Here is a 22952-nt window from a genome sequence, read left to right on the forward strand (position 1 = left end):
CAAAAAATAAGTGCATTCAGGGCAGCATCAGGAACGATGCATGAAAAAGCAGACTGTGCTCCCTCAAACCAGGGAATAGCCTCACCAGCCCACGTCTCCTGAGACCTTCCCCATAGCTCTGTGGTTCCCTATGTTACGGTTATAGGATCGAGGGTCTAATGTATAATTGGAGGTCCACACTCATTTTGACAAAGAATAGAAAATAGTTAAATAGGGAGACATGCTACTTTCCAACATCTACTAGCCACTTAGTAAGTCCAGGTGGAATTTCAATACATAGAAGCAGCTCCTTGGAGAAAGCAGGAGTCACTCGGAAACCAGAGCCATAGAGGCATTGGTGGTCACTTGGTTTCTGAGGACACTTTCCCCGCTGTGCACATCATGTGGTGAGCTGTGTACAGACCTCAAATCACTAGCTCCAAGAGGTGGATGGAATTGTAGCTTTCTCTTGCTCTAAGAGAGCAAGAGGGACTCTGACGTGAAGTGGTAATATCATTATTATCTGAATTATTTGAGTAAAGATGGGGAGAGAACAGGACAAAAGACAGCATGGCCATAAGAAGGCACCAGGGGCTGAGATAGAAAAAGAGCCACTCCAGCCATTGTTTCTACACCAATTTCTTTTAAAATATAGACTAATTTGAGCATGAATTAGATCGAAGTTTAAATCCTGGAAACATTATAATAGAAAAGGAACATTATATAGTAAAATCCCAAAAGACCAGGGTCCGGAACATAGCTTTCAACTCACTAACCAGGCAACCTTAAAGAAGACGCATAACCTCCCGAGGTCCAGCCACCCTCCTTTGTTAAATAGGGATAACAGGACCTACCCCAGAGGTTCTTATAAATAAACACAAAGTATGGGAAACACCCAATACACATCAGCAGGCATTTGCAGACATTCTGTTCATACAGTGTATAACCGAGTGTGAATCGGCATTTTGCTTCTTTCTCCTAACTTAAGACTGAAATTCTTTACTAACATCCCCTAGCCTTGGAAGACTTAATTTCCACCTCAGCTGTCTCCTGTCCTTCCAAATTTCTTCCCATTAATCCGCCAAACGAAATTGCTTACCAAGATGCGATGCTCAGAGCAGCTTCTGGTTGCCTTGGGCTCCCCCTTGTGGCACATCCTGGGAATTGCGTGTGAACCGGGCCCCACTTAAGGCAAATGTACCTGAACTAAGTGCGCTGTGTGTGCATCTTTATTTTCTTTATCATTCTCCCTGGGTCTACTTTTACACTATTCCTTAAGGCTAAGTTTATTTTTTTTACTTTAAAATTAACCTCAGTATTCAAATATTGAGTTAAGGTCGGTAGATAGCATTTTTATACTGGAAGTCAGCGGCAGACTGCAAAATTCTGTTTACAACTTGATCTTTATTTTCACAAATATCTATCAGCTTGTTATCCTAGTCTCTCTTGGCATAGTCACACAAGTTGACTCTTCGTAACCGCGACTAGTTAGGTTTAAGGGGTGGACTTGGTCAGACGACCTCTTTGGCTGCTTGATTAGCTACAGAACTTTATGCAAAGACTCAAGACCATAGAAGTCCATAAAACACATGGGTCTGGTTTAGATATTCACCTCAGAGGCACTGAAGGGCTTAGATACACATCAGCTCTCTTAGGTCTGAATCTACCACCCATGGGCTCCCATCACAGATGGGAAAATGAAGAGCTGATGGTACAATTTAGTTGTTTTGCTTAAGGCCAGAGGGGGGAAGAAAGATGTTGAAATTCAAAAATGTTTGCTTAGCTTTGGTACTGCCCACTTATTTCTATGCAATCATTAACTTCACAAAAGCTACAGTTTTCAGTGTAATCTTTGCTAAAACCATGCACTGTCTTCATCAGTTATGTCCTGGGTGGCCTTGAAAAGTCCATGCAGGGTTTTCAAGCCAACGTCGTTTTGATTCATTATGTCTCTGCCTTTTGGTCACACAGATCCTACTGGGTCAGAAGTACAACCATTCTGTGGACTGGTGGTCCTTTGGCGTCCTTCTCTATGAGATGCTAATAGGTCAGTCACCTTTCCATGGGCAAGATGAAGAGGAACTCTTCCACTCCATCCGCATGGACAGCCCCTTTTACCCACGATGGCTCGAGAAGGAGGCTAAGGACCTTTTAGTGAAGGTAAGAAGTGAAGTCAAGGAGACCTTCATATGATTAGTATCAGGTTTTCTGATCAGTGCTCCCATTCATTTCTAAATTCTGATTTATACAGTGTAAACAGTAATTGTGTCAAACAAGATTTAAAGGGATGCTCACCATCTGTTTTAACTGAGGCACCACTAGGATGAACATCAGAAATCAAAACGAGTATAAGGTAGACCCTCACGTGCATAATTTACAAAAGAAATGCCCAGAAACCAGTTCCATGACTCTTGAATGGCCTTGCTTTGAGATGTAATTGGTCTATTGAACAAACAATTTTGGGCTTAAAATTTGTTTCCCATAGTCCCTATTCAACCTATTCAGTCCACCTGAAACTGTAAAATTCCTAGAAGAAAACATAGACCGTAACTTCATCAGCATCAGTCTTAGCAGTCGGGGATCCGACTCCACAAGCAAGGGAAGCAAAAGCAAAAATAAACATATGGGACTACATCAAACTAAAAAGCTTCTGCACAGCAAATGAAATCATCAAAATGAAAACTTTGTATGGGACAAGATACTTGCAAATCATATATCTGATAAGGGATTAATATCCAAAATATATAAAGAACTCATACAACTCAACAACAAAAACAACCCAATTTTAAAATGGACAAATGAGGATCTGAATAAACAATTCTCAAAGACATACAGATGGCTAATAGGCACATGAAAATGTGCTCAACATCACTCATCAGGGAAATGCAAATCAAAACCACAATGAGCTATCACCTCACACCTGTGAGAATGGCTCTTATCAAGAAGACAAGGTTTGGAAAAAAAAAAAAAAAAAAAAAAAGAAGACAAGAGATAAGTGCTGATGAGAAGGTGGAGAAAAGGGAACCCTCGTGCACGGTTGGTGGGAATGTAAATCAGTAGAGCCACTATGGAAAACAGTATGGAGATTCCTCAGAAAGTTAAGAATAGAACTACCTACCATACACTCATATGGTATTCCACTTCTGGGTATTTATTCGAAGAACATGAAAACACTAGTTGGAAAAGATATATGTACTCCTATGTTCATTGTAGCATTATTTACAATAGCCAAGATATGGAAACCACCTAAGTGTTTACCAATGGATGGATATATGAAAGTGTGGTATATATACACAATGGAATATTACTCAGCCTTAAAAATGAAATCTTGCCATTTACAACACCATGGATGGCCTAGAGGGTGTTAAAGTTAGTGAAATAAGTCAGACAGAGACAAATACCATGTGATTTCACTCATGTGGAATCTAAAAAAAAAAAACCAGGAAACAAACACAATAAAATAAAAACAAGCTCATAGATACAGAGAACAGATTAGTGGTTCCCAGACGACTAGGGGTTTGGGGAGATTGGGCAAAGAATGGGTGAAGGGGGTCAACGCTATGGTGATGGATGGTAACTAGACTTTGGTGGTGATTACTCTGTAGTGATTATAGTGCTGCACACCTGAAACTTATTAAAAATCTTCCCCTGCCCCTGGATGAAGACTTGGATAGGATGTGTAACTTTCTGCTCACTCTTGGGTAAAAGACAAACTTCTTGTCACTCCTAAGTCATGAAACACTGCCTCAGCTGAGAAATTAAAGCTGTTCAGTCCAAGATATAAGTCATCACATCAATCTTAACTCAAAAGCAAAGACTCCTGCTCCCTTTCCTCTGGCCAAGTTCATGGCTGGCAGCCACTCGCCTTTGGAGAAGGGAGTATGGTCATAGCGTGTCTACCACCTGTATGTTCTCTTCCTCTCCAGCTCTTGGGTTTCTGTTTCAGACCAAACACACAGAGAGGCTGGAGGGATTATAAGGAGAAAGGACTGCCCTTATATGGCTGAGGGGCTTCCTGCTCTTTGAACCTGGTGGGTTTTAAAGCCAAGGCTTTGGGACTTCCCTGGTGGTCCAGTGCTTAGGACTCGGCACTTTTCACTGTTGTGTCCTGGGTTCAATCCCTGGTCAGGGAACTAAGATCCTGCAAGCTGCTCACCATGGCCAAAAAAATAATAATAAAATAAAATAAAGCCAAGGCTTTGTTTGGGATTCTAGCAGGCGTTTTGGAAAATACCTATAACTGGGAACATTTTTAGCTGAAGCTTTTGACGTACAGGCTGCTCAATCCATTCCGCAGCCAAACTCTTCTGTACCAAACTCTAAGCCAGCCACACTCCACCCCAGCGAGACTCATTGCCTGCCGAGTGGGCAATCTCACAGGCAGTCCTTCAAATGGACGCAGACCAGCTCTCCTGCCGTGTTCCCTACCTGCGTCCATGGGAAACACTGTTGTATTTTTCATCCTGAATCCTTGACTGTTACCATCTTAGCAGCAATCTCCAGAATTTACCAACAAAGCCGGAGTCACCCACCGCCCATGATAACCCAGGATCAATTAAGAATCGGCACCCAGAGCTACAGATGTAAACCAGACTCCAAGAATCACTAGCCATAAACCAGGAGCTCCCAGGGCAAACCAACACAGAGACAGAGGAAGCACCTGAAAGCCATCATTAAAGATTTACACTTTAAGTCTCAGTTTACCTTTTTTGAAGATGCAAAATGCCATCTACAGTGTGATTGTAACAAGTTGTAAAAAAAAAAACTCATGCTAATTACATATCATAGTAAGCACCTACATTTATTGAGCTGTCCCAGCAACTATGTGGATCAAAAAGACCTACAAGTGTTACCAAGAGCCCAGAAAATCTAAAGTGGACCGAGAATACAGGTGTTTTGAGCAAAACAGGGTTTTGATTTGTGGCAACTCATATCAGCTGGCTAAAAAAAAAAGTCATTTAGGGAAATAACTTTTAGCCCTGCTCTTCTTACAATGAAAAGGGGGCTAGGATAAGGTCTTTCAACATCAGACGCTATCAATGAATTTTAAATCCAAACTTATAAGATTACCCAGCCCATCTTTTTTCTCATGAAGAACTCAAAATTAAATTTAAAGGGCATAATACACTTCTACCTCTCTCATACAGCTATCAGCTTGTCTAGGGTTATCTGAAATGTTGCAGCAACTGTGGACTTCTCCCTAAGGAATCAAGATCTTGAATCTGAAGTGCTGACAAAGCCCCAGGAGGAGACCCAGCCCAAGGCTGATGGTATTTAAAAATCTGAGCCAGTACCCCTCAGTTTTCACTTTCCGATTGATCCGAACAAGCAATAAACTTAGAAAACTCCACAAACGGCCAATTAAATTCACTTTTAATGACTGGACAAAACACCTATAAAATGAAAGCTAATTTCTTAATTAACCAATTTAAAAAAAGAGAGGACAAGAGTAAAAATAAGTTAGCAGGATTGGAACGTAAAACAATTTTGCTTTCCATAAGGGCAACTTCAAGCATTGTTACAGTTGCTGTGTTTCTTTTAACTGGCTCTTGGAAGGACTTAATTGAGGTATGTTAGTTGGCTCTAGCTGCCATAACAAAATATCATAGACTGGGCGGCTTGGACAACAGAAATTTGTTTACTCACAGTTCTGGAGGCTGGAAGTCCAAGATCCAGGCCCAGCAGGGTGGGTTTCTGGTGAGAGTCCTCCTGGCTTGCATACGGCTGCTTTCTGGTGTGAAAGCTCTGGCATCTGCTCAATCCATGGCATGAAGGCTGCACTCAGAAGGCCTGGGCCATCAAAACTCACTGGTAAAAGGAAACAAGGAAAAAGCTTGAGGAGTCTGGAGGCCCTGGAGCCTCCACTGCAACCTACCTTTACCGTAAAGCTGAACAGCTGTGCCTCCCAAACCCAGCTCCTCCCAGCTCAGCAAAGGGAGAGCACCTGGCAAGGATGTGGTGAAGGCTTAACTGGGACCAGGTGAAGGTGATGGAAATAAGTCCATGGAAAGACGCTGGGAGTGGTGGTTTCCAAAGGAGAGGAAGACTGGGGAGGAGGAAAGGATTACTTCCAGTTGGAGGAGAAAAGTTGCAAAGTCATGTGTGTGGACTATTATGCAGCAATTAAAAGGATGAAACTGTTGACTCATAGAGCACCTTGGATCACAAGGGCATTAAGCAGAGTGAAAAAAAAAAGCCGATCTCAAAAGGTCACATACTGTATGAGTCCATGTATGTATTAACATTCTTGAAAGGACAACACTGTGAAGAGGGAAAGCAGATCAGTGGTTGCCGGTGGTTAGGGATCATGGAGGCAGGGGAATGACTGTAAAGGGGAACCCCAAGGGAGATCTTTGTGGTGAAAGGAATTTTCTATATCCTTTTTGTCCTGGTGGTTACCCAGGCCTACGCATGTGATAAAATGACATAGAACAAGACACACGCAGTGTACTGGTTTTGATACTGTGCTATCACCATGTATGACATAAGCATTAGGGGAAACTAGGTAAAAGGTACACAGGGCATCTCTGTATCTTTTCAACTTCCTGTGAATCTATATGTATGGTCTGAATGTTTGTGTCCCCCCAGAAAATCATATGTTGAAGTCTTCTAACCCCCAATGTGATGGTTATAGGAGGTGAGGCCTTTTAGAGGTAATTAGGTGTAGATGAGGTCAAGAGGGTGAGGCCCCCATGATGGGATTAATGCCCTTATAAAAAGAGGGAGAGAGAGAGATCTCTCCCTCTAAACACATGCACCAAGAAAAGGCCATGTTTTTACTGACCTCTGCCCACCAGAGCAAAAGCCAGCTCTACCCACCACCAGTCCCTCCCATCAGGAAACTTCCACAAGCCTCTTAGATAGCCTCATCCACCAGAGGGCAGACAGCAGAAGCAAGAAGAACTACAATCCTGCGGCCTGTGGAACAAAAACCACATTTCAGAAAGATAGACAAGATGAAAAGGCAGAGGGCTATGTACCAGATGAAGGAACAGGATAAAACCCCAGAAAAACAACTAAATGAAATGGAGATAGGCAATCTTCCAGAAAAAGAATTCAGAATAATGATAGTGAAGATGATCCAGGACCTCAGAAAAAGAATGGAGGCAAAGATCAAGAAGATGCAAGAAATGTTTAACAAACATCTAGAAGAATTAAAGAACAGAGATGAACAATACAATAACTGAAATGAAAGACACACTAGAAGGAATCAATAGCAGAATAACTGAAGCAGAAGAACAGATACATGACCTGGAAGACAGAATGGTGGAATTCACTGCTGCAGAACAGAGTAAAGAAAAAAGAATGAAAAGAAATGAAGACAGCCTAAGAGACCTCTGGGACAACATTAAATGCAACAACATTCACATTATATGGGTCCCACAAGGAGAAGAGAGAAGGAAAGGACCTGAGAAAATATTTGAAGAGATTATAGTCGAAAATTTCCCTAACATGGGAAAGGAAATAGCCACCCAAGTCCAGGAAGCACAGAGAGTCCCATACAGGATAAACCCAAGGAGAAACACGCTGAGACACATAGTAATCAAATTGGCAAAAATTAAAAACAGAAAAATTATTGAAAGCAGCAAGGGAAAAAACGACAAATAACATACAAGGGAACTCCCATAAGGTTAACAGCTGATTTCCCAGCAGAAACTCTACAAGCCAGAAGGGAGTGGCATGATATACTTAAAGTGATGAAAGGGAAGAACCTACAACCAAGATTACTCTACCCAGCAAGGATCTAATTCAGATTCGATGGAGAACTCAAAAGCTTTACAGACAAGCAAAAGCTAAGAGGATTCAGCACCACCAAACCAGCTCTACAACAAGTGCTAAAGGAACTTCTCTAAGTGGGAAACACAAGAGAAGAAAAGGACCTACAAAAACAAACCTATAACAATTAAGAAAATGGTAATAGGAACATACATATCAATAATTACCTTAAACGTGCATGGATTAAATGCTCCAACCAAAAGACACAGGCTCACTAAATGGATACAAAAACAAGACCCATATATATGCTGTCTACAAGAGACCCACTTGAGACCTAGGGACACATACAGACTGAAAGTGAGGGGATGGAAAAAGATATTCCATGCAAATGGAAATCAAAAGAAAGCTGGAGTAGGAATACTCATATCAGATAAAATAGACTTTAAAATAAAGAATGTTACAAGAGACGAGGAAGGACACTACATAATGATCAAGGGATCAATCCAAGAAGAAGATATAACAGTTATAAATATATATGCACCCAACATAGGAACACCTCAATACATAAGGCAACTGCTAACAGCTCTAAAAGAGGAAATCAACAGTAACACAATAATACTGGGGGACTTTAACACCTCACTTACACCAATGGACAGATCATCCAAACAGAAAATTAATAAGGAAACACAGCTTTAAATGACACAATAGACCAGATAGATTTAATTGATATTTATAGGACACTCCATCCAAAAATGGCAGATTACACTTTCTTCTCAAGTGCGCACGGAACATTCTCCAGGATAGATCACATCGTGGGTCGCAAATCAAGCCTCAGTAAATTTAAGAAAATTGAAATCATATCAACCATCTTTTCTGACCACAGCACTATGATATTAGAAATCAATTACAGGGGAAAAAACCGTAAAAAACATAAACACATGGAGGCTAAACAATACGTTACTAAATAACCAAGAGATCTGAAGACATCAAAGAGGAAATCAAAAAATACCTAGAGACAAATGACAATGAAAACACGACGATCCAAAACCTATGGGATGCAGCAAAAGCAGTTCTAAAAGGGAAGTTTATAGCTATACAAGCCTATCTCAAGAAACAAGAAAAATCTCAAACGAACAATCTAACATTACACCCAAAGGAACTAGAGAAAGAAGAACAAACAAAACCCAAAGTTAGCAGAAGGAAAGAAATCATAAAGATCAGAGCAGAAAGAAATGAAACAGAAACAAAGAAAACAATAGCAAAGATCAATAAAACTAAAAGCTGGTTCTTTGAGACGATAAACAAAATTGATAAACCATTAGTCAGACTCATCAAGAAAAAGAGGGAGAGGACTCAAATCAATAAAACTAGAAATGAAAAAGGAGAAGTTACAACAGACACTGCAGAAATACAAAGCATCCTAAGAGACTACTACAAGCAACTCTATGCCAATAAAATGGACAACCTGGAAGAAATGGACAAATTCTTAGAAAGCTATAACCTTCCAACTGAACCAGGAAGAAACAGAAAATATGAACAGACCAATCACAAGTAATGAAATTGAAACTGTGATTAAAAATCTTCCAACAAACAAAAGTCCAGGACCAGATGGCTTCACAGGTGAATTCTATCAACCTTTAGAGAAGAGCTAACACCCATCCTTCTCAAACTCTTCCAAAAAATTGCAGAGGAAGGAACACTCCCAAACTCATTCTATGAGGCCACCATCACCCTGATACCAAAACCAGACAAAGATACTACAAAAAAAGAAAATTACAGACCAGTATCACTGATGAATACAGATGCAAAAATCCTCAACAAAATACTAGCAAACAGAATCCAACAACACATTAAAAGGATCATACACCACGATCAAGTGGGATTTATCCCAGGGATGCAAGGATTCTTCAATATACGCAAATCAATCAATGTGATACACCATATTAACAAATTGAAGAATAGAAACTATATGATCATCTCAATAGATGCAGAAAAAGCTTTTGACAAAATTCAATACCCGTGTATGATAAAAACTCTCCAGAAAGTGGGCATAGAGGGAACCTACCTCAACATAATAAAGGCCATATACGACAAACCCACAGCAAACATCATTCTCAATGGTGAAAAACTGAAAGCATTTCCTCTAAGATCAGGAACAAGACAAGGATGTCCACTCTTACCACTATTATTCAGCATAGTTTTGGAAGTCCTAGCCACGGCAATCAGAGAAGCAAAAGAAATAAAAGGAATACAAATTGGAAAAGAAGAAGTAAAACTGTCACTGTTTGCAGATGACATGATACTATACATAGAGAATCCTAAAGATGCTACCAGAAAACTACTAGAACTAATCAATGAATTTGGTAAAGTTGCAGAAAACAAAATTAATGCACAGAAATCTCTTGTATTCCTCTACACTAATGAAGAAAAATCTGAAAGAATAAATTAAGGGAACACTCCCATTTACCACTGCAACAAAAAGAATAAAATACCTAGGAATAAACCTACCTAGGGAGACAAAAGACCTGTATGCAGAAAACTATAAGACACTGATGAAAGAAATTAAAGATGATACCAACAGATGGAGAGATATACCATGTTCTTGGATTGGAAGAATCAATATTGTGAAAATGACTATACTACCCAAAGCAATCTACAGATTCAGTGCCATCCCTATCAAATTACCAATGGCATTTTTTACAGAACTCGAACACAAAATCTTAAAATTTGTATGGAGACACCAAATACCCCAAAGAGCCAAAGCAGTCTTGAGGGAAAAAAAACGGAGCTGGAGGAATCAGACTCCCTGACTTCAGACTATACTACAAAGCGACAGTAATCAAAACAATATGGTACTGGCACAAAAACAGAAATACAGATCAATGGAACAGGATAGAAAGCCCAGAGATAAACTCATACACCTATGGTCAACTAATCTATGACAAAGGAGGCAAGGATATACAGTGGAGAAAAGACAGTCTCTTCAATAAGTGGTGCTGGGAAAACTGGACAGCTACATGTAAAAGAATGAAATTAGAACACTCCCTAACACCATACACAAAAATAAACTCAAAATGGATTAGAGACCTAAATGTAAGACCGGGCACTATAAAACTCTTAGAGGAAAACATAGGAAGAACACTCTTTGACATAAATCACAGCAAGATATTTTGATCTACCTCCTAGAGTAATGGAAATAAGAACAAAAATAAACAAGTGGGACCTAATGAAACTTAAAAGCTTTTGCACAGCAAAGGAAACCATAAACAAGACAAAAAGACAGCCCTCAGGATGGGAGAAAATATTTGCAAACGAATCAACGGACAAAGGATTCATCTCCAAAATATATAAACAGCTCATGCAGCTCAATATTAAAAAAACAAACAACCCAATCCAAAAATGGGCAGAAGACCTAAATAGACATTTCTCCAAAGAAGACATACAGATGGCCAAGAAGCACATGAAAAGCTGCTCAACATCACTAATTATTAGAGAAATGCAAATCAAAACTACAATGAGGTATCACCTCACACCAGTTAGAATGGGCATCATCAGAAAATCTACATACAACAAATGCTGGAGAGGGTGTGGAGAAAAGGGAACCCTCTTGCACTGTTGGTGGGAATGTAAATTGATACAGCCACTATGGAGAACAGTATGGAGGTTCCTTAAAGAACTAAAAATAGAACTACCATACGACCCAGCAATCCCACTACTGGGCATATACCCTGAGAAAACCATAATTCAAAAAGACACATGCACCCCAATGTTCACTGCAGCACTATTTACAATAGCCAGTTCATGGAAGCAACCTAAATGCCCATCGACAGACAAATGGATAAAGAAGATGTGGTACAAATATACAATGGAATATTACTCAGCCATAAAAAGGAACGGAATTGGGTCATTTGTAGAGACGTAGATGGATCTAGAGACTGTCATACAGAGTGCAGTAAGTCAGAAAGAGAAAAACAAATATCGTATTTTAACGCATATATGTGGAACCTAGAAAATGGTACAGATGAACTGGTTTGCAGGGCAGAAATAGAAACACAGATGTAGAGAACAAACGTATGGACACCAAGGGGGGGGAAGCCGCGGGGGGCAGGTGTGATGAATTGGGAGATTGGGATTGACATGTATACACTGATGTGTATAAAACGGATGACTAATAAGAAAACAAGTAAATAAATAAACATAAAAATAAATAAATAAATAAATAAAAAAGAAAAGGCCACGTGAGCACTCAGCAAGAAGACGGCCATCTACAAGCTGGGGGAGAGACGTCTCACCAGAAATTGACCATGTCAGCACCTTGATCTTGGACTTCCCGCCCCCAGAACCATGAGAAATAAATGTGTGCTGTTTAAGCGTCCCAGTCTCAGCCCAAGCTGACTGAGACACTATAATTATTTCAAAATAAAAAGTTGATAAACAAAACTAAATCTAAGGCTAAATTCCAGCAAATACAAAAAAAGCAAAAAAAGAGAGAGAGAGAGAGACAGTCAGCTGCAGTTTCAGTGGCAGGAAGAAGATTTGCTGTGAGAGTAGAAAGTGAATTTGGTGACTAGAGCAGAGACCAAGACAGTTAAGGATAAAGAAGGTGAAGAAAAAGGACTCGCTGGTGAAAGAGGTTTTAAACCCACGTGTAAGAGTCTGGGCTTATTCTTTCTCCTGTGAGTTAATAAAAATTCTCTGTTCTTGTCCGTGAAGAAGACAGCTGTCCGTTTTCCAGGAGCTGGGCTGATAAAAATTCATGGCCACCCGGCAACGTGCTGGTTGTGAGACTGGCTTCTAGTTGCCCCTGTGCCTCTTGTGCTCTGATTTTAATCCAACAGCCCCCACAGCCCTGAGCTCCCTTTTCTGCAAAAATCAAAGGTGACCTATCATTTCTAGAGAAACCTCCTCTAGGGAATTTTACATAATGTTCTGAAAGCCAGAAGTAACGGGTCCTCTGGAAACGCTAAGCAAAGAGTATTCAGCGGCCTCTGTAACAGCAGTGGTGTCAGTACCAGACTTCAACCTCTTTAGCCCTCAAAGGGCATGGATGCACGTAGTGCGCTGAACACAGGCACATCACGAGAGGCTGTGCTCCGTCAAGAATTACAGCTGGATCTATTTACAATAGCCAGGACATGGAAGCAACCTAAATGTCCATCGACAGATGAATGGATAAAGAAGATGTGGCACATATATACAATGGAATATTACTCAGCCATAAAAAGAAATGAAATGGAGGTATTTGTAATGAGGTGGATGGAGTTAGAGTCTGTCATACAGAGTGAAGTAAGTCAGAAAGAGAAAAACAAATACAGTATGCTAACACATATATACGGAATCTAAGGAAAAAAAAAAAAGGCCATGAAGAACCTAGTGGCAAGACGGGAATAAAGACACAGACCTACTAGAGAATGGACTTGAGGATATGGGGAGGGGGTGGGGTGAGATGTGACAGGGTAAGAGAGTGTCATGGACATATATACACTACCAAATGTAAAATAGATAGCTAGTGGGAAGCAGCCGCATAGCACAGGAAGATCAGCTCGGTGCTTTGTGACCACCTAGAGGGGTGGGATGGGGAGGGTGGGAGGGAGGGAGATGCAAGAGGGAAGAGAAATGGGAACATATTGTATATGTATAACTGATTCACTTTGTTATAAAGCAGAAGCTAACACACCATTGTAAGGCAATTATACTTCAATAAAGATGTTTAAAAAAAAAAAAAGAATTACAGCTGGAGAGGAAACAGTCAACAAAACGAAATGATGGCCTACCGAATGGGAGAAGATATTTGCAAATTGTATGACCAATGAGAGATTAATATCCAGCATGTATAAACAGCTCATACAACTTAACATCAAAAACAACAAAACAAAACCAAAAAAAAAAGAACCAACCCGATTAAAAAAATGGGCAGAAGACATTTTGCAAAGAGGAAATGAGGATGGCCAACAAGCACATTCAAAGAATGTGCTAATCAAGGAACTGCAAATCAAACTAATCAAGGAACTGCAAATCAAACTAATCAAGGAACTGCAAATCAAAACCACAATGAGATATCGCCTGACACCTGTCAGAATGGCCATCATCAAAAAGAACACAAATAACAAATGTTGGCGAACATGTGGAGAAAAAGGAACCCTAGTATACTGTTGGTGGGAATGTAAATGGGTGCAGCCACTGTGGAAAACAGTATGGAGGTTTCTCAAAAAACGAAAAATGGAACTACCATATGAGCCAGCAGTTCCACTCCTGGGTATATATCCGAAAAAAAAAACGAAAACACGAATTCAAGAAGGTACATGCACCCCAGTGTTCATAGCAGCACTATTTACAATAGCCAAGACATGGAAGCAACCTAAGTGTCCATCAATAGATGAACGATAAACAAGATTATATATGTATTTTATATATACACACACGCACATGCACAGGCACAATGGAATACTACTCAGCCATGCAAAAGAATGAAATTTTGCCGTTTGCAACAACATGGATGGACTTGGAGGGCATTATGCTAAGTGAACTAAGTCAGACAGAGAAAGACAAATAGTGTATGATATCACTTATATGTGGAATCTTAAAATTACAAAAAACTATTGAATATAACAAAAAAGAAGCAGAGTCACAGATATAAAGAACAGACTACTGGTTACCAGTGGGGAGGGGGTGAGGGAGTGGGAGACACAAACTATTGGTGTAAGATAGACTCAAGGATGTATTGTACAGCACGGGGAATATGGCCAATATTTTGTAATAACTATAAATGGAAAGTAACCTTTAAAAATTGTATAACATTTTTTAAAAACTTTTTTTTAAAGAATTACAGCTGGGACACTGCTGTCCAGTTGACTGTTGTCAAAGACACGCCCCTTTCTTCCTCATTTATTCATCCAGGATGTCCTGTCCATTTGTTTGGAAAATGATGGAAAACGAACGATCACAAACAGAAATAGCTCTCCCTTTTGTAGAAAGAGCCATCTGAAGAGGGACTAAAGAGGGAGGGAGATTCCAGTGGCAGGCGCTGAGCCCGGGGGGAGCGGGGGTCCATCCCCAGCAGCCCAGCACTGCTTTCTTGCCCAGATAGCCGAATAAATTTAAACAAACTCCAGCTGCATCCTGGCCATTTATGTCAGAGATGTGCTTTTTCCTGTAAGTGTAAACCACACTTCTGACAGCTTTTATGGACAAAATCAAGTCTTTCTTTCATGAACATTTATTTCTTCGGTGCAGCTCCCGGTGGCAGAGACGATGACCTCCCATAAGGTCAACAAGCATCTTCAGGACCAGGGTGGGGGGTGATCGGCTGCAGGGCAGAGAAGATAATTCACTCATCTGTGCAAAACGGGAAAGGATTTTGAGTCTCGAAGCTGGAGATCATACTATCTACTCATTATACATTTTATCTTAAAAAAAATTTTTTTTTAATTTCACAGGTACATATACCAGGCTCAGGAGGCTCTTTTTCATGATCCTCTTGGAACAAATGCCACACGTTACTGGGGAAAACTAACAGGAAACCTAGCATGTGCACACTTGGCCTAAGGCAGTTACTTCAAACCCGATTCCCTGAAGCATTTAATTATAACAACACGAGGCTGGGTTTTGGCTTGTTCATGGGGCACTCACACCTTCTCTCTAACCTTGCTTCATCAAAATGTCCTTAAGAAGTGGAAGTCAATCATTTATCAGGATCATTTCAAGGGAAGGGATGGGGGGCAAGTCACTTATTCCCTCTTCTCCTGAAAGCATCGATCTTCTTTTCCCTCTCTTGACCCTTGCTGGTGTCTGAGTCTATAGGAAAGTGTGCTTTACTGTGAACTTTTCTCTAGGCTGTTCTATATGCTGAAACCAAGAGACTAACAGAAGACAGAGACTTTAAGACACATAATCTGGAAAAAAAGTGGAAAGACAGCTTACTCATGTATTCAACAAACATTTATTGAGTGTCTGCTTTGTGCATGGCACTGGGCTGGATTCTGTAAGAAACAGAAACATAAATGATATCTGCCTGCCAAAGCTTACACTACAGCAAGAAAGACAGTCTTTAAATACACACACACACACACACACACACACAGTGTGCTAATTTCCTTTAATGGAAGGGAGGTGTTCTATGGACCACAGAGGAGAGACCATCCAAAACCAGAAGTAGGAAGGGGTTGCTCATCGTTTAGGCTCTACTGCTGGCTAGACCCGTGGTCTTGAGCAAGTTACTTAGCTACTCTGAGCCTCGGTTTCTAAAAGCTTTCTGCTTTTAGAATCTGCCTTTAAAGTCAAGATGGTCTCGATGAGGCCTCTAGCACAAGACCTGACTCTCAAGGGACATTGGGTGGGATGAGTGATGTAACCAACCATGTGAATATGATTTGACGAGGAGAGAGAGCTCACCGTGGGTGGAGGTAATCAAAGAAAGCTTCACAGAGAAAAGGGGGTGTAAGCTGAATCCTGACAGGTGAGTCAGGATTTAAAGAGGAAGAGGAAGAAATGGGAGTGGATGTGGGGAGAGGGAAACCCTGGCAAGACGGAAATGTCATTGGTGAAGGGCAGAGGTAGGAAAGGCAGATGCGTATTCAATGAGTAGGTGTGTCCAGATGGAAGAGAAGGTCACAGTGAAATCAGAGGATGAGTGTCAGCATTGCAGGGAGCCTGGAAGACTGGCCTAGGGGTTCAGGGGATGTTAGGACTCACGGGACATAAGGACCACCTTGTCTAACCCTTCATTTTACGGGCGAGGGAACTGAGACTCAGAAAACTTGCCCCAGGCCGTGTCAGTAGTAAGCCTCTTGAATGACAGTCTCATGTTATATCCACTATGCAGTCATTTTCTAATGGGGTACTTTGGAACCCTAAGTTTCCACAGAGGGGCCTCAGCGGCCTCCATATGAAAAAGGGGAGAGGAAGCTGGGGCCATTCCAACAATTTACCGCTTGGATATACTAGGTGGCTGCATGAGGTCTCACTTGGGCTTTAAGAGGAGTCTCCTAATTAAAAAAAGAAAGAAAATATCTCCACTTTGCTACAGCATGGTAGTTAATTAGTTAGTGATTACAGACTAGAGCTTTTGAAGATCTTGACTACAGGTAAGACTGACTCTTCTTATAAGAGGTATAAGCAAGAGGTTCATGCAATGTAGATGCAAATGGAGGTCCAGTCCTGCCAGAACTTCATGGAAAATCACTGCACTTGACTTGGATTCTGTTTTCAAGACTCAGAGTCTCCGTATGATACCCTGTAATAAGCAGTTATTTGATACATAAACGTCTAGCTGATGTAAGAGAAGAGGTAACTACTCCAGACCCCCAGGACCTGAGACTATTCTAGGACTCTTCTACTTCCTTAAAGCCCTTGACATGTTTTATTTAAGTTTGAAGAGTTTCCAGGTTTCTTTCCTGTCCTGGCCAATGTTCATTTTGACCTCATGGGGGGAAGTAATAGGAGAGGGGAGAGCACAAAGACGAAATACATATGTAATGGGTCAGAGATGATTAAAGATGATATGAATAAAGTATTAGTGTCCAGCAGGTTTCCAGGAGTGAAGAGTGATTCCAGATACTCAGATGCCTTACAAAGTACAAAGCTGATTGTCAGGGGCTAGTTTATGTCACACCTGAAGTGAGCTTTTCTTTAGAGCAAGACTGTAATCCTAAGAAAGCAGCTTTTAAAGAAATCAAACTTGATCGATGGACAGTCAACCAAACAACAAACACATTGGTCACTTACTTTCTGCTGTTGGGTTCTACAGACCAGGAATTAGCACACACCTCTGTGTGTGCGTGTGTGTGTGTGTATTGTTGTTGTTGTTTTAACCCACAAAACAGCCCTGTGAGGAGGATACTTCCCTCACCTTACTGATGAGGGAACTGACTGTAACTTGCCAGGTCCCATGAATAACAACACAGGGCAAAGCTGATTTCAATCCAGGCCTAGATAACTCAAGACATTGCACTTCTAGAGCAAAGCCCAGACTCTGGAATATTCAGTAGACTTGTTGCTGCTGGTTTGACTTGGGTCGATAGTTTATGGTGGTTGGTAGAAAAACAAGGTTCGGAAATCAGGTGGCAAAAGCCGGGCCCTTCTCTTAGTGGAGTCAAGTGCATGCGGTCCTGGCTCCCACGCTAAGAAGTACACCTGCCTCCCAGGGGCCTGGTTCATCCCTTAAGAAGTAACTGCTCCCCTTCTGCTCCCTTTCAGCTCTTCGTAAGAGAACCTGAGAAGCGCCTGGGGGTGAGGGGAGATATCCGCCAGCACCCCTTGTTTCGGGAGATCAATTGGGAAGAGCTGGAAAGGAAGGAGATTGACCCTCCGTTCAGGCCTAAGGTGGTAAGGAGCCTCTGGGGCCCTGTGGTCCTGCCAGCACAGTCCTCACATCACACCCAGGCTGCCGGGGCCTCGACTTCCCACCCACCCTCTGCAGTTCTTGGAAGAAAGTCTTCTTTAATCAGGCTATTGGGCTGGGGGGGGGGAGGGGATGTTACTCACTGGCAGAATTTAACCTCTGTGATCAAATGTATTTGTGTGAAGAACGGATCACCACGTGTACATGCCTTAGACTGAACATGTGTATGTGGGGATGACCCTCAGATGCCATGTGGAGCTTTGCACAGGGTGTGTCCAGGCTTCAGGGTCACAGTCTGCATGACCCAAACCTGAGCATAAACCCTGCATCCTTTGACAGGAGTTTTGGATCCATGTTTTCTGTGATATTTATGAAAGTTCCTCTGACATTTGTCATCTGTTCATATAACTACAGACCCTAATGGTAATTGGTAGGTGTTTTTTCATTTAAGAAGTAAACTGATACTTAGAAAAAGACAGGTCTCTAAATTCCCATGTACATACCGACCAGCAAGAGTCACCAACCTCCCCGAGAAAAGGCAGAACTTCCTGGGTCACCATAAAATGAAGCAAAGATGAGATGAAAAAAGTTCTGGAGATGGATGGCCCAACACGTGAATGTGCTTCATGCCCCTAAACTGTACACTTAAAATGGTTAGAATGGTCATTTTTATGTTATGTACATTTTACCACAGCTTAAAAGAGTAAATAATAATTTTTTAAGGAGTACAGCAAAGTGGTGGATTTGCCAGCTTTACCCATTCCTGGCGATTCTGGGAATAAGGTAGCAATGACCTGGGTAGACATGAACTATCTTCGCACGGAGGTGGCACAGGCTTGTGGATTTCAAAGCAGAGCATTCACTCCAGAAAGTATCTTCTGGTATTAGTCGTGCCAGTGGGTAGCCAGAAGCAGCACTGCGCCCCCAGGGCAGGAAGAGTTACTTATGGTCAACATTTGTCCTAAGCTCTGGAGATGTTCCAAGGGTCCTACCGGCTGGCCTCTAGCACTCTTATTATTTGTAACAGCACCATTTCTACTACATGGGTTAATAATTTGTTTATGATATGATGAATTTTTGCCTTTTTCCAGCTCATCAGAACAATGTCATTCGTGTCTCAGCTTCCATGGTAGACTACAATGGACTCGACATTTTCCACATAAAAATCAGACGTTTCAGCTATGCTTTCCCTATGGGACAACTCCCAACTCCTCCCGTAGGAAGGAATTTCCCTGACCCATGGTCTGAGTGGCTATTTGTAGGCAGAGACCACAGACCATTGGCCTCAGCAGCTCAGGGGCCCCCTTGAGGGTGGGATGGGCCTGGATCTTAGTCACGCTCACATAAGGGTGACATTTGATTATGGTTGCTTTTAATCTTAGAAAGCTAAAGTGTACACCATACTGAACAGTATTTATAAATAGGTCTCTTTTTTTGTCATGGGCACCAGTGGACCAGGTGACCAGAAGGGAGCTCATCCCAATCTGTGTTGTCTCTGGAAGACAGTCCAAGATGTTTAATAATAAAATTAATGTGGAATTCTTTTCCCATACAGGCCATTATAGAGTACTGAGTAGAGTTCCGTGTGCCATACAGTAGGTCCTTATTAGAAATCTAAAAAAGAGTGGATACATGTATATGTATGACTGATTCACTTTGCTGTACACCTGAAACTAACACAACATTGTAAATCAATTATACTCCAGTAAAAATTTTAAAAATAAAAGAATAAAATTAATGTGGGTAGGGGAACCAGTGGTAGTGAAGGATATTGATAGAAGAACCGGGATATATAATCTGCAAAACTTCTCCAATCCTCCGGCCCCTCTGCTCCCACCTCCACCTGCCACTCCCCCCGCCCCGCCCCCCCCCCCCGACTGTCCCCTGTAGACTAAAAGGACAGAGGTCAAATTGGGGCTTACCACTTTTTCAAAGGTTGCCAGTCCTCCTTCATGTAAAGTTATTTGAATGTACACATCCTGGAATTCCTGTATACGAATTTAATTACACTACGCTGTAATTAAATACGCTGATGAGTCAGGATCTTAGAGGTGTTCAACAAAGGCCCTATACAATCATCTATCAGTATTACTTTCGTTTATTGGCAGACGCCAGCGTTTTCATACGCAGATTATAGCCTAGATGGCAAAAGCCATATCTTGAATGAATCAGGAATTCAGTGGCTGATTTTCCTCTCTTTTTCTCCCCACCCCTTAAACTCTGGTCAAGAAATCACCGTACGACTGCAGCAATTTCGACAAAGAATTCTTGAATGAGAAGCCCCGGCTGTCATTTGCAGACAGAGCGCTGATCAACAGCATGGACCAGAACATGTTCCGGAACTTTTCCTTCATGAATCCAGGGATGGAGAAGCTGATATCCTGAACTCGCCTCTCCAGACACACGAAGGGATTTGCCTTCTCTCTGTGAACTGGTTCAAGTGACACTTCTTGGGTTCCTTTTCAACTTGGAAAAGAAAAGAAACACTCAACAGTAAAGGCTGAGCCCTTTGAGCTCCTCACCGACTTTGCATCTGTAGCAGAAACCAGCTCTGCTTCACTAATGACGATGCCCTTTGGATTCTCCCCTGTCATCTCTCATAGCCACTCTTGAAGTTAGGTCCTTCCTCACTGTAGTTATTTACTTGAAGATGGCTCTCCGCACTGTGAAAGATTTGAAAACTTAATTCCACTCTAAGTTATGGCTCTTCACCTGGGCACCGACTGCTGATCAGTGACATACGTGTTGACTCAAGGAGCAGAGTCCAGACCTCTCAAGACTGAAACTGCACGTTGCCTGGCGTAGCACTGGCGTCCACTCGGCCGCAGACAAGTAACCACTAAACCCATTTTATTCTGTTCACACCTGGGCGAGTGTAAAGGGTAGGGGGTAGGGGAAGCCCTGAATAGGTTCTTATGGGAATTCTTCATAATAAACATAGCTTGTAACTTGAGACTTACAAATTCATTTATTCTGATTTAGCCATGAAATTCACGGGCAAGAGGAAAGTGGGGGGAGTTCATGTCATCCATGTGCAATGTTTACTAGACCCCCTACTCTGGTTATCTTGTCAACGTAGAAATTAAATTTAGAGTCCAATAAAGATAGAGTCATTTTACTCCTGCCAATAAAACCTTTCCATCCATCCATTCTCAGTTGATTTCAGTATCAGTGGCAGTTTCTCATTACCATCCTCACATTAGAACAGGAAAAAAAAAAATGAAGTGCGTAATTCTTCTAGAGAAAAGATAACCCATCCCTTTATTATACCATTACTGGTGATTTGATGACTCCTAAGTCTCTTGAGAGACCCATCCTTCAAGATAAAGACCCATGCATGCTATTTGCAGCGATCTTATTTAATAAGAATTCTAGCTATCCATGTTTAAAATATCTGGGCTGTGTGTATATTTTGATAAAATGTTGTGACTTAATGACAAAGAGGTGGATATGTAAAAATGGAATAAAAAAAAGAAAGAAAGATGCCTCTTCATAGTTTAATTCCCTACTTGCCCCTCCCCCCTGCCCCGAACTTGGTTCTGTTTTGGTTATCAGCAAAATGTAGCTAGCATTGAGTTAACGTTTTAAATTTTGAGAATCATTAAAAATCCCCAACAGGAGAGAAACTCAGATAACCTTTAAGTTATTAGTATTATATTCCTCTTTTCCTTCCCCACAAGATTTCTTTTTTTATTTTTTCCACTCACTTTCCAACATACTTTATTCCAGATTCCCTGCACAGCCTTCAAAGGACCTGCAGGATGAGGTCTTTAGCCTCCTACTCTCAACTTTGCTCAACTGGCTTCAGTCATAGTGGTTTCTCCACCACCCTGACACCGTTCTGCCTCAGGGCCTTTGCACTTCCTGCTCCCAGTACTTGGGATGCTCTTCCCCCCACAAGATTCTTGAAGGAGTGATCTCCAACCCCCGAACACAGCTCTGCCCTCCAACTTCTCTCCTGACACTGCTTCCCCCGAGGACGCCCTCTTGCCAGTTCATGTGGAATGTTCTAGATCCTCATGGACCCCTCTGCAGCTTTTTATACAAGGAAAGACCCTCTTTGATCTCGGCCCCTCGGATGTTCTGACACAGCCCTTTGCTCTTTCATCCCCTCCACCTTTGATTACCAACCCCCCACCCCACCCCCGGCTGGCCCTGTTCCCTCCTTCCCTAAATCACCTCCAAGTCCCTTCTTCCCTCCTTGCTTTCACTTTTCCTTGGTTTTCTCCTCCCACGCCATGCCTTCAAGAACGCGCAGTTCAGACAATCTCAATCCTCATCCCCAGTTCTAGCCTCTCTGCCAGGCTTCACACAGGTTCCACTAACTCATCCTGTTCACTTATGATCTTTATCTCTCTTGTAGTCCCTCATTCTATTAACAGCACCATCGTGGACCTGGTCATCCAGGCTCAGAACCACAGAGTCCTTGTTGACTCTCCCTTCCCCCTTTCTAACCTCCCTCTCTCTCTTACCAAATTCTTATGATTCTGCCTCTGCAACTTCTCCAAACTATATACTTATCTCTACTTTCTCTCCTGCTAATCGTGCCTGGATTATTTAATAGCTGATGAACTAGTGTCCCCATCTTAAGTCTCCTCCATTTTAATTCACATATACAACATATAAACTGTAGAGTGTGAATAACTTTTCCTCTACCTCTTAGGTTCAGTACCTGAGGGCCTGTGAATTAAATTAACAAAATACCGATGAGCAAGAGAAGCATGCTTTTATCTACACATGCAACATGCGTACACGTGATGAGGCACTCAAAGGAGTGGTTAGAATTTGGGGTTTAAATAGCTAACTTACCAGAGGAAAGAGAGGAAAAAGAAAAGGCTCCAATGCAAAGAGCAAATAAGGGTTTCAGGAGACAAGAAAGTTTGTGATAATGTTTGTCCACATAGGTATGAGTGGTCTT

General features: G+C 41.6%; 1 protein-coding gene across 3 annotated transcripts in view; it reads left to right on the top strand.

Moving 5' to 3' along the window:
• PRKCQ (protein kinase C theta) overlaps window positions 1–21243 on the top strand; it is a 152307-nt gene extending 131064 nt beyond the window's left edge. For all 3 annotated transcript variants that reach the window (XM_036844054.1, XM_036844051.1, XM_036844052.1), the window contains 3 exons: window positions 1951–2139; window positions 17890–18018; window positions 20264–21243. In XM_036844054.1, the coding sequence (XP_036699949.1) occupies window positions 1951–2139; window positions 17890–18018; window positions 20264–20419 (474 nt within the window). In that variant the 3' untranslated portion in view covers window positions 20420–21243. The remainder of the gene's footprint in view (window positions 1–1950; window positions 2140–17889; window positions 18019–20263) is intronic.
• The last annotated feature ends 1709 nt before the right edge of the window (window positions 21244–22952 follow it).

This window comes from Balaenoptera musculus, chromosome 2 (assembly GCF_009873245.2).
Source record: "Balaenoptera musculus isolate JJ_BM4_2016_0621 chromosome 2, mBalMus1.pri.v3, whole genome shotgun sequence".
Taxonomy (NCBI): Eukaryota; Metazoa; Chordata; class Mammalia; order Artiodactyla; family Balaenopteridae; genus Balaenoptera; species Balaenoptera musculus.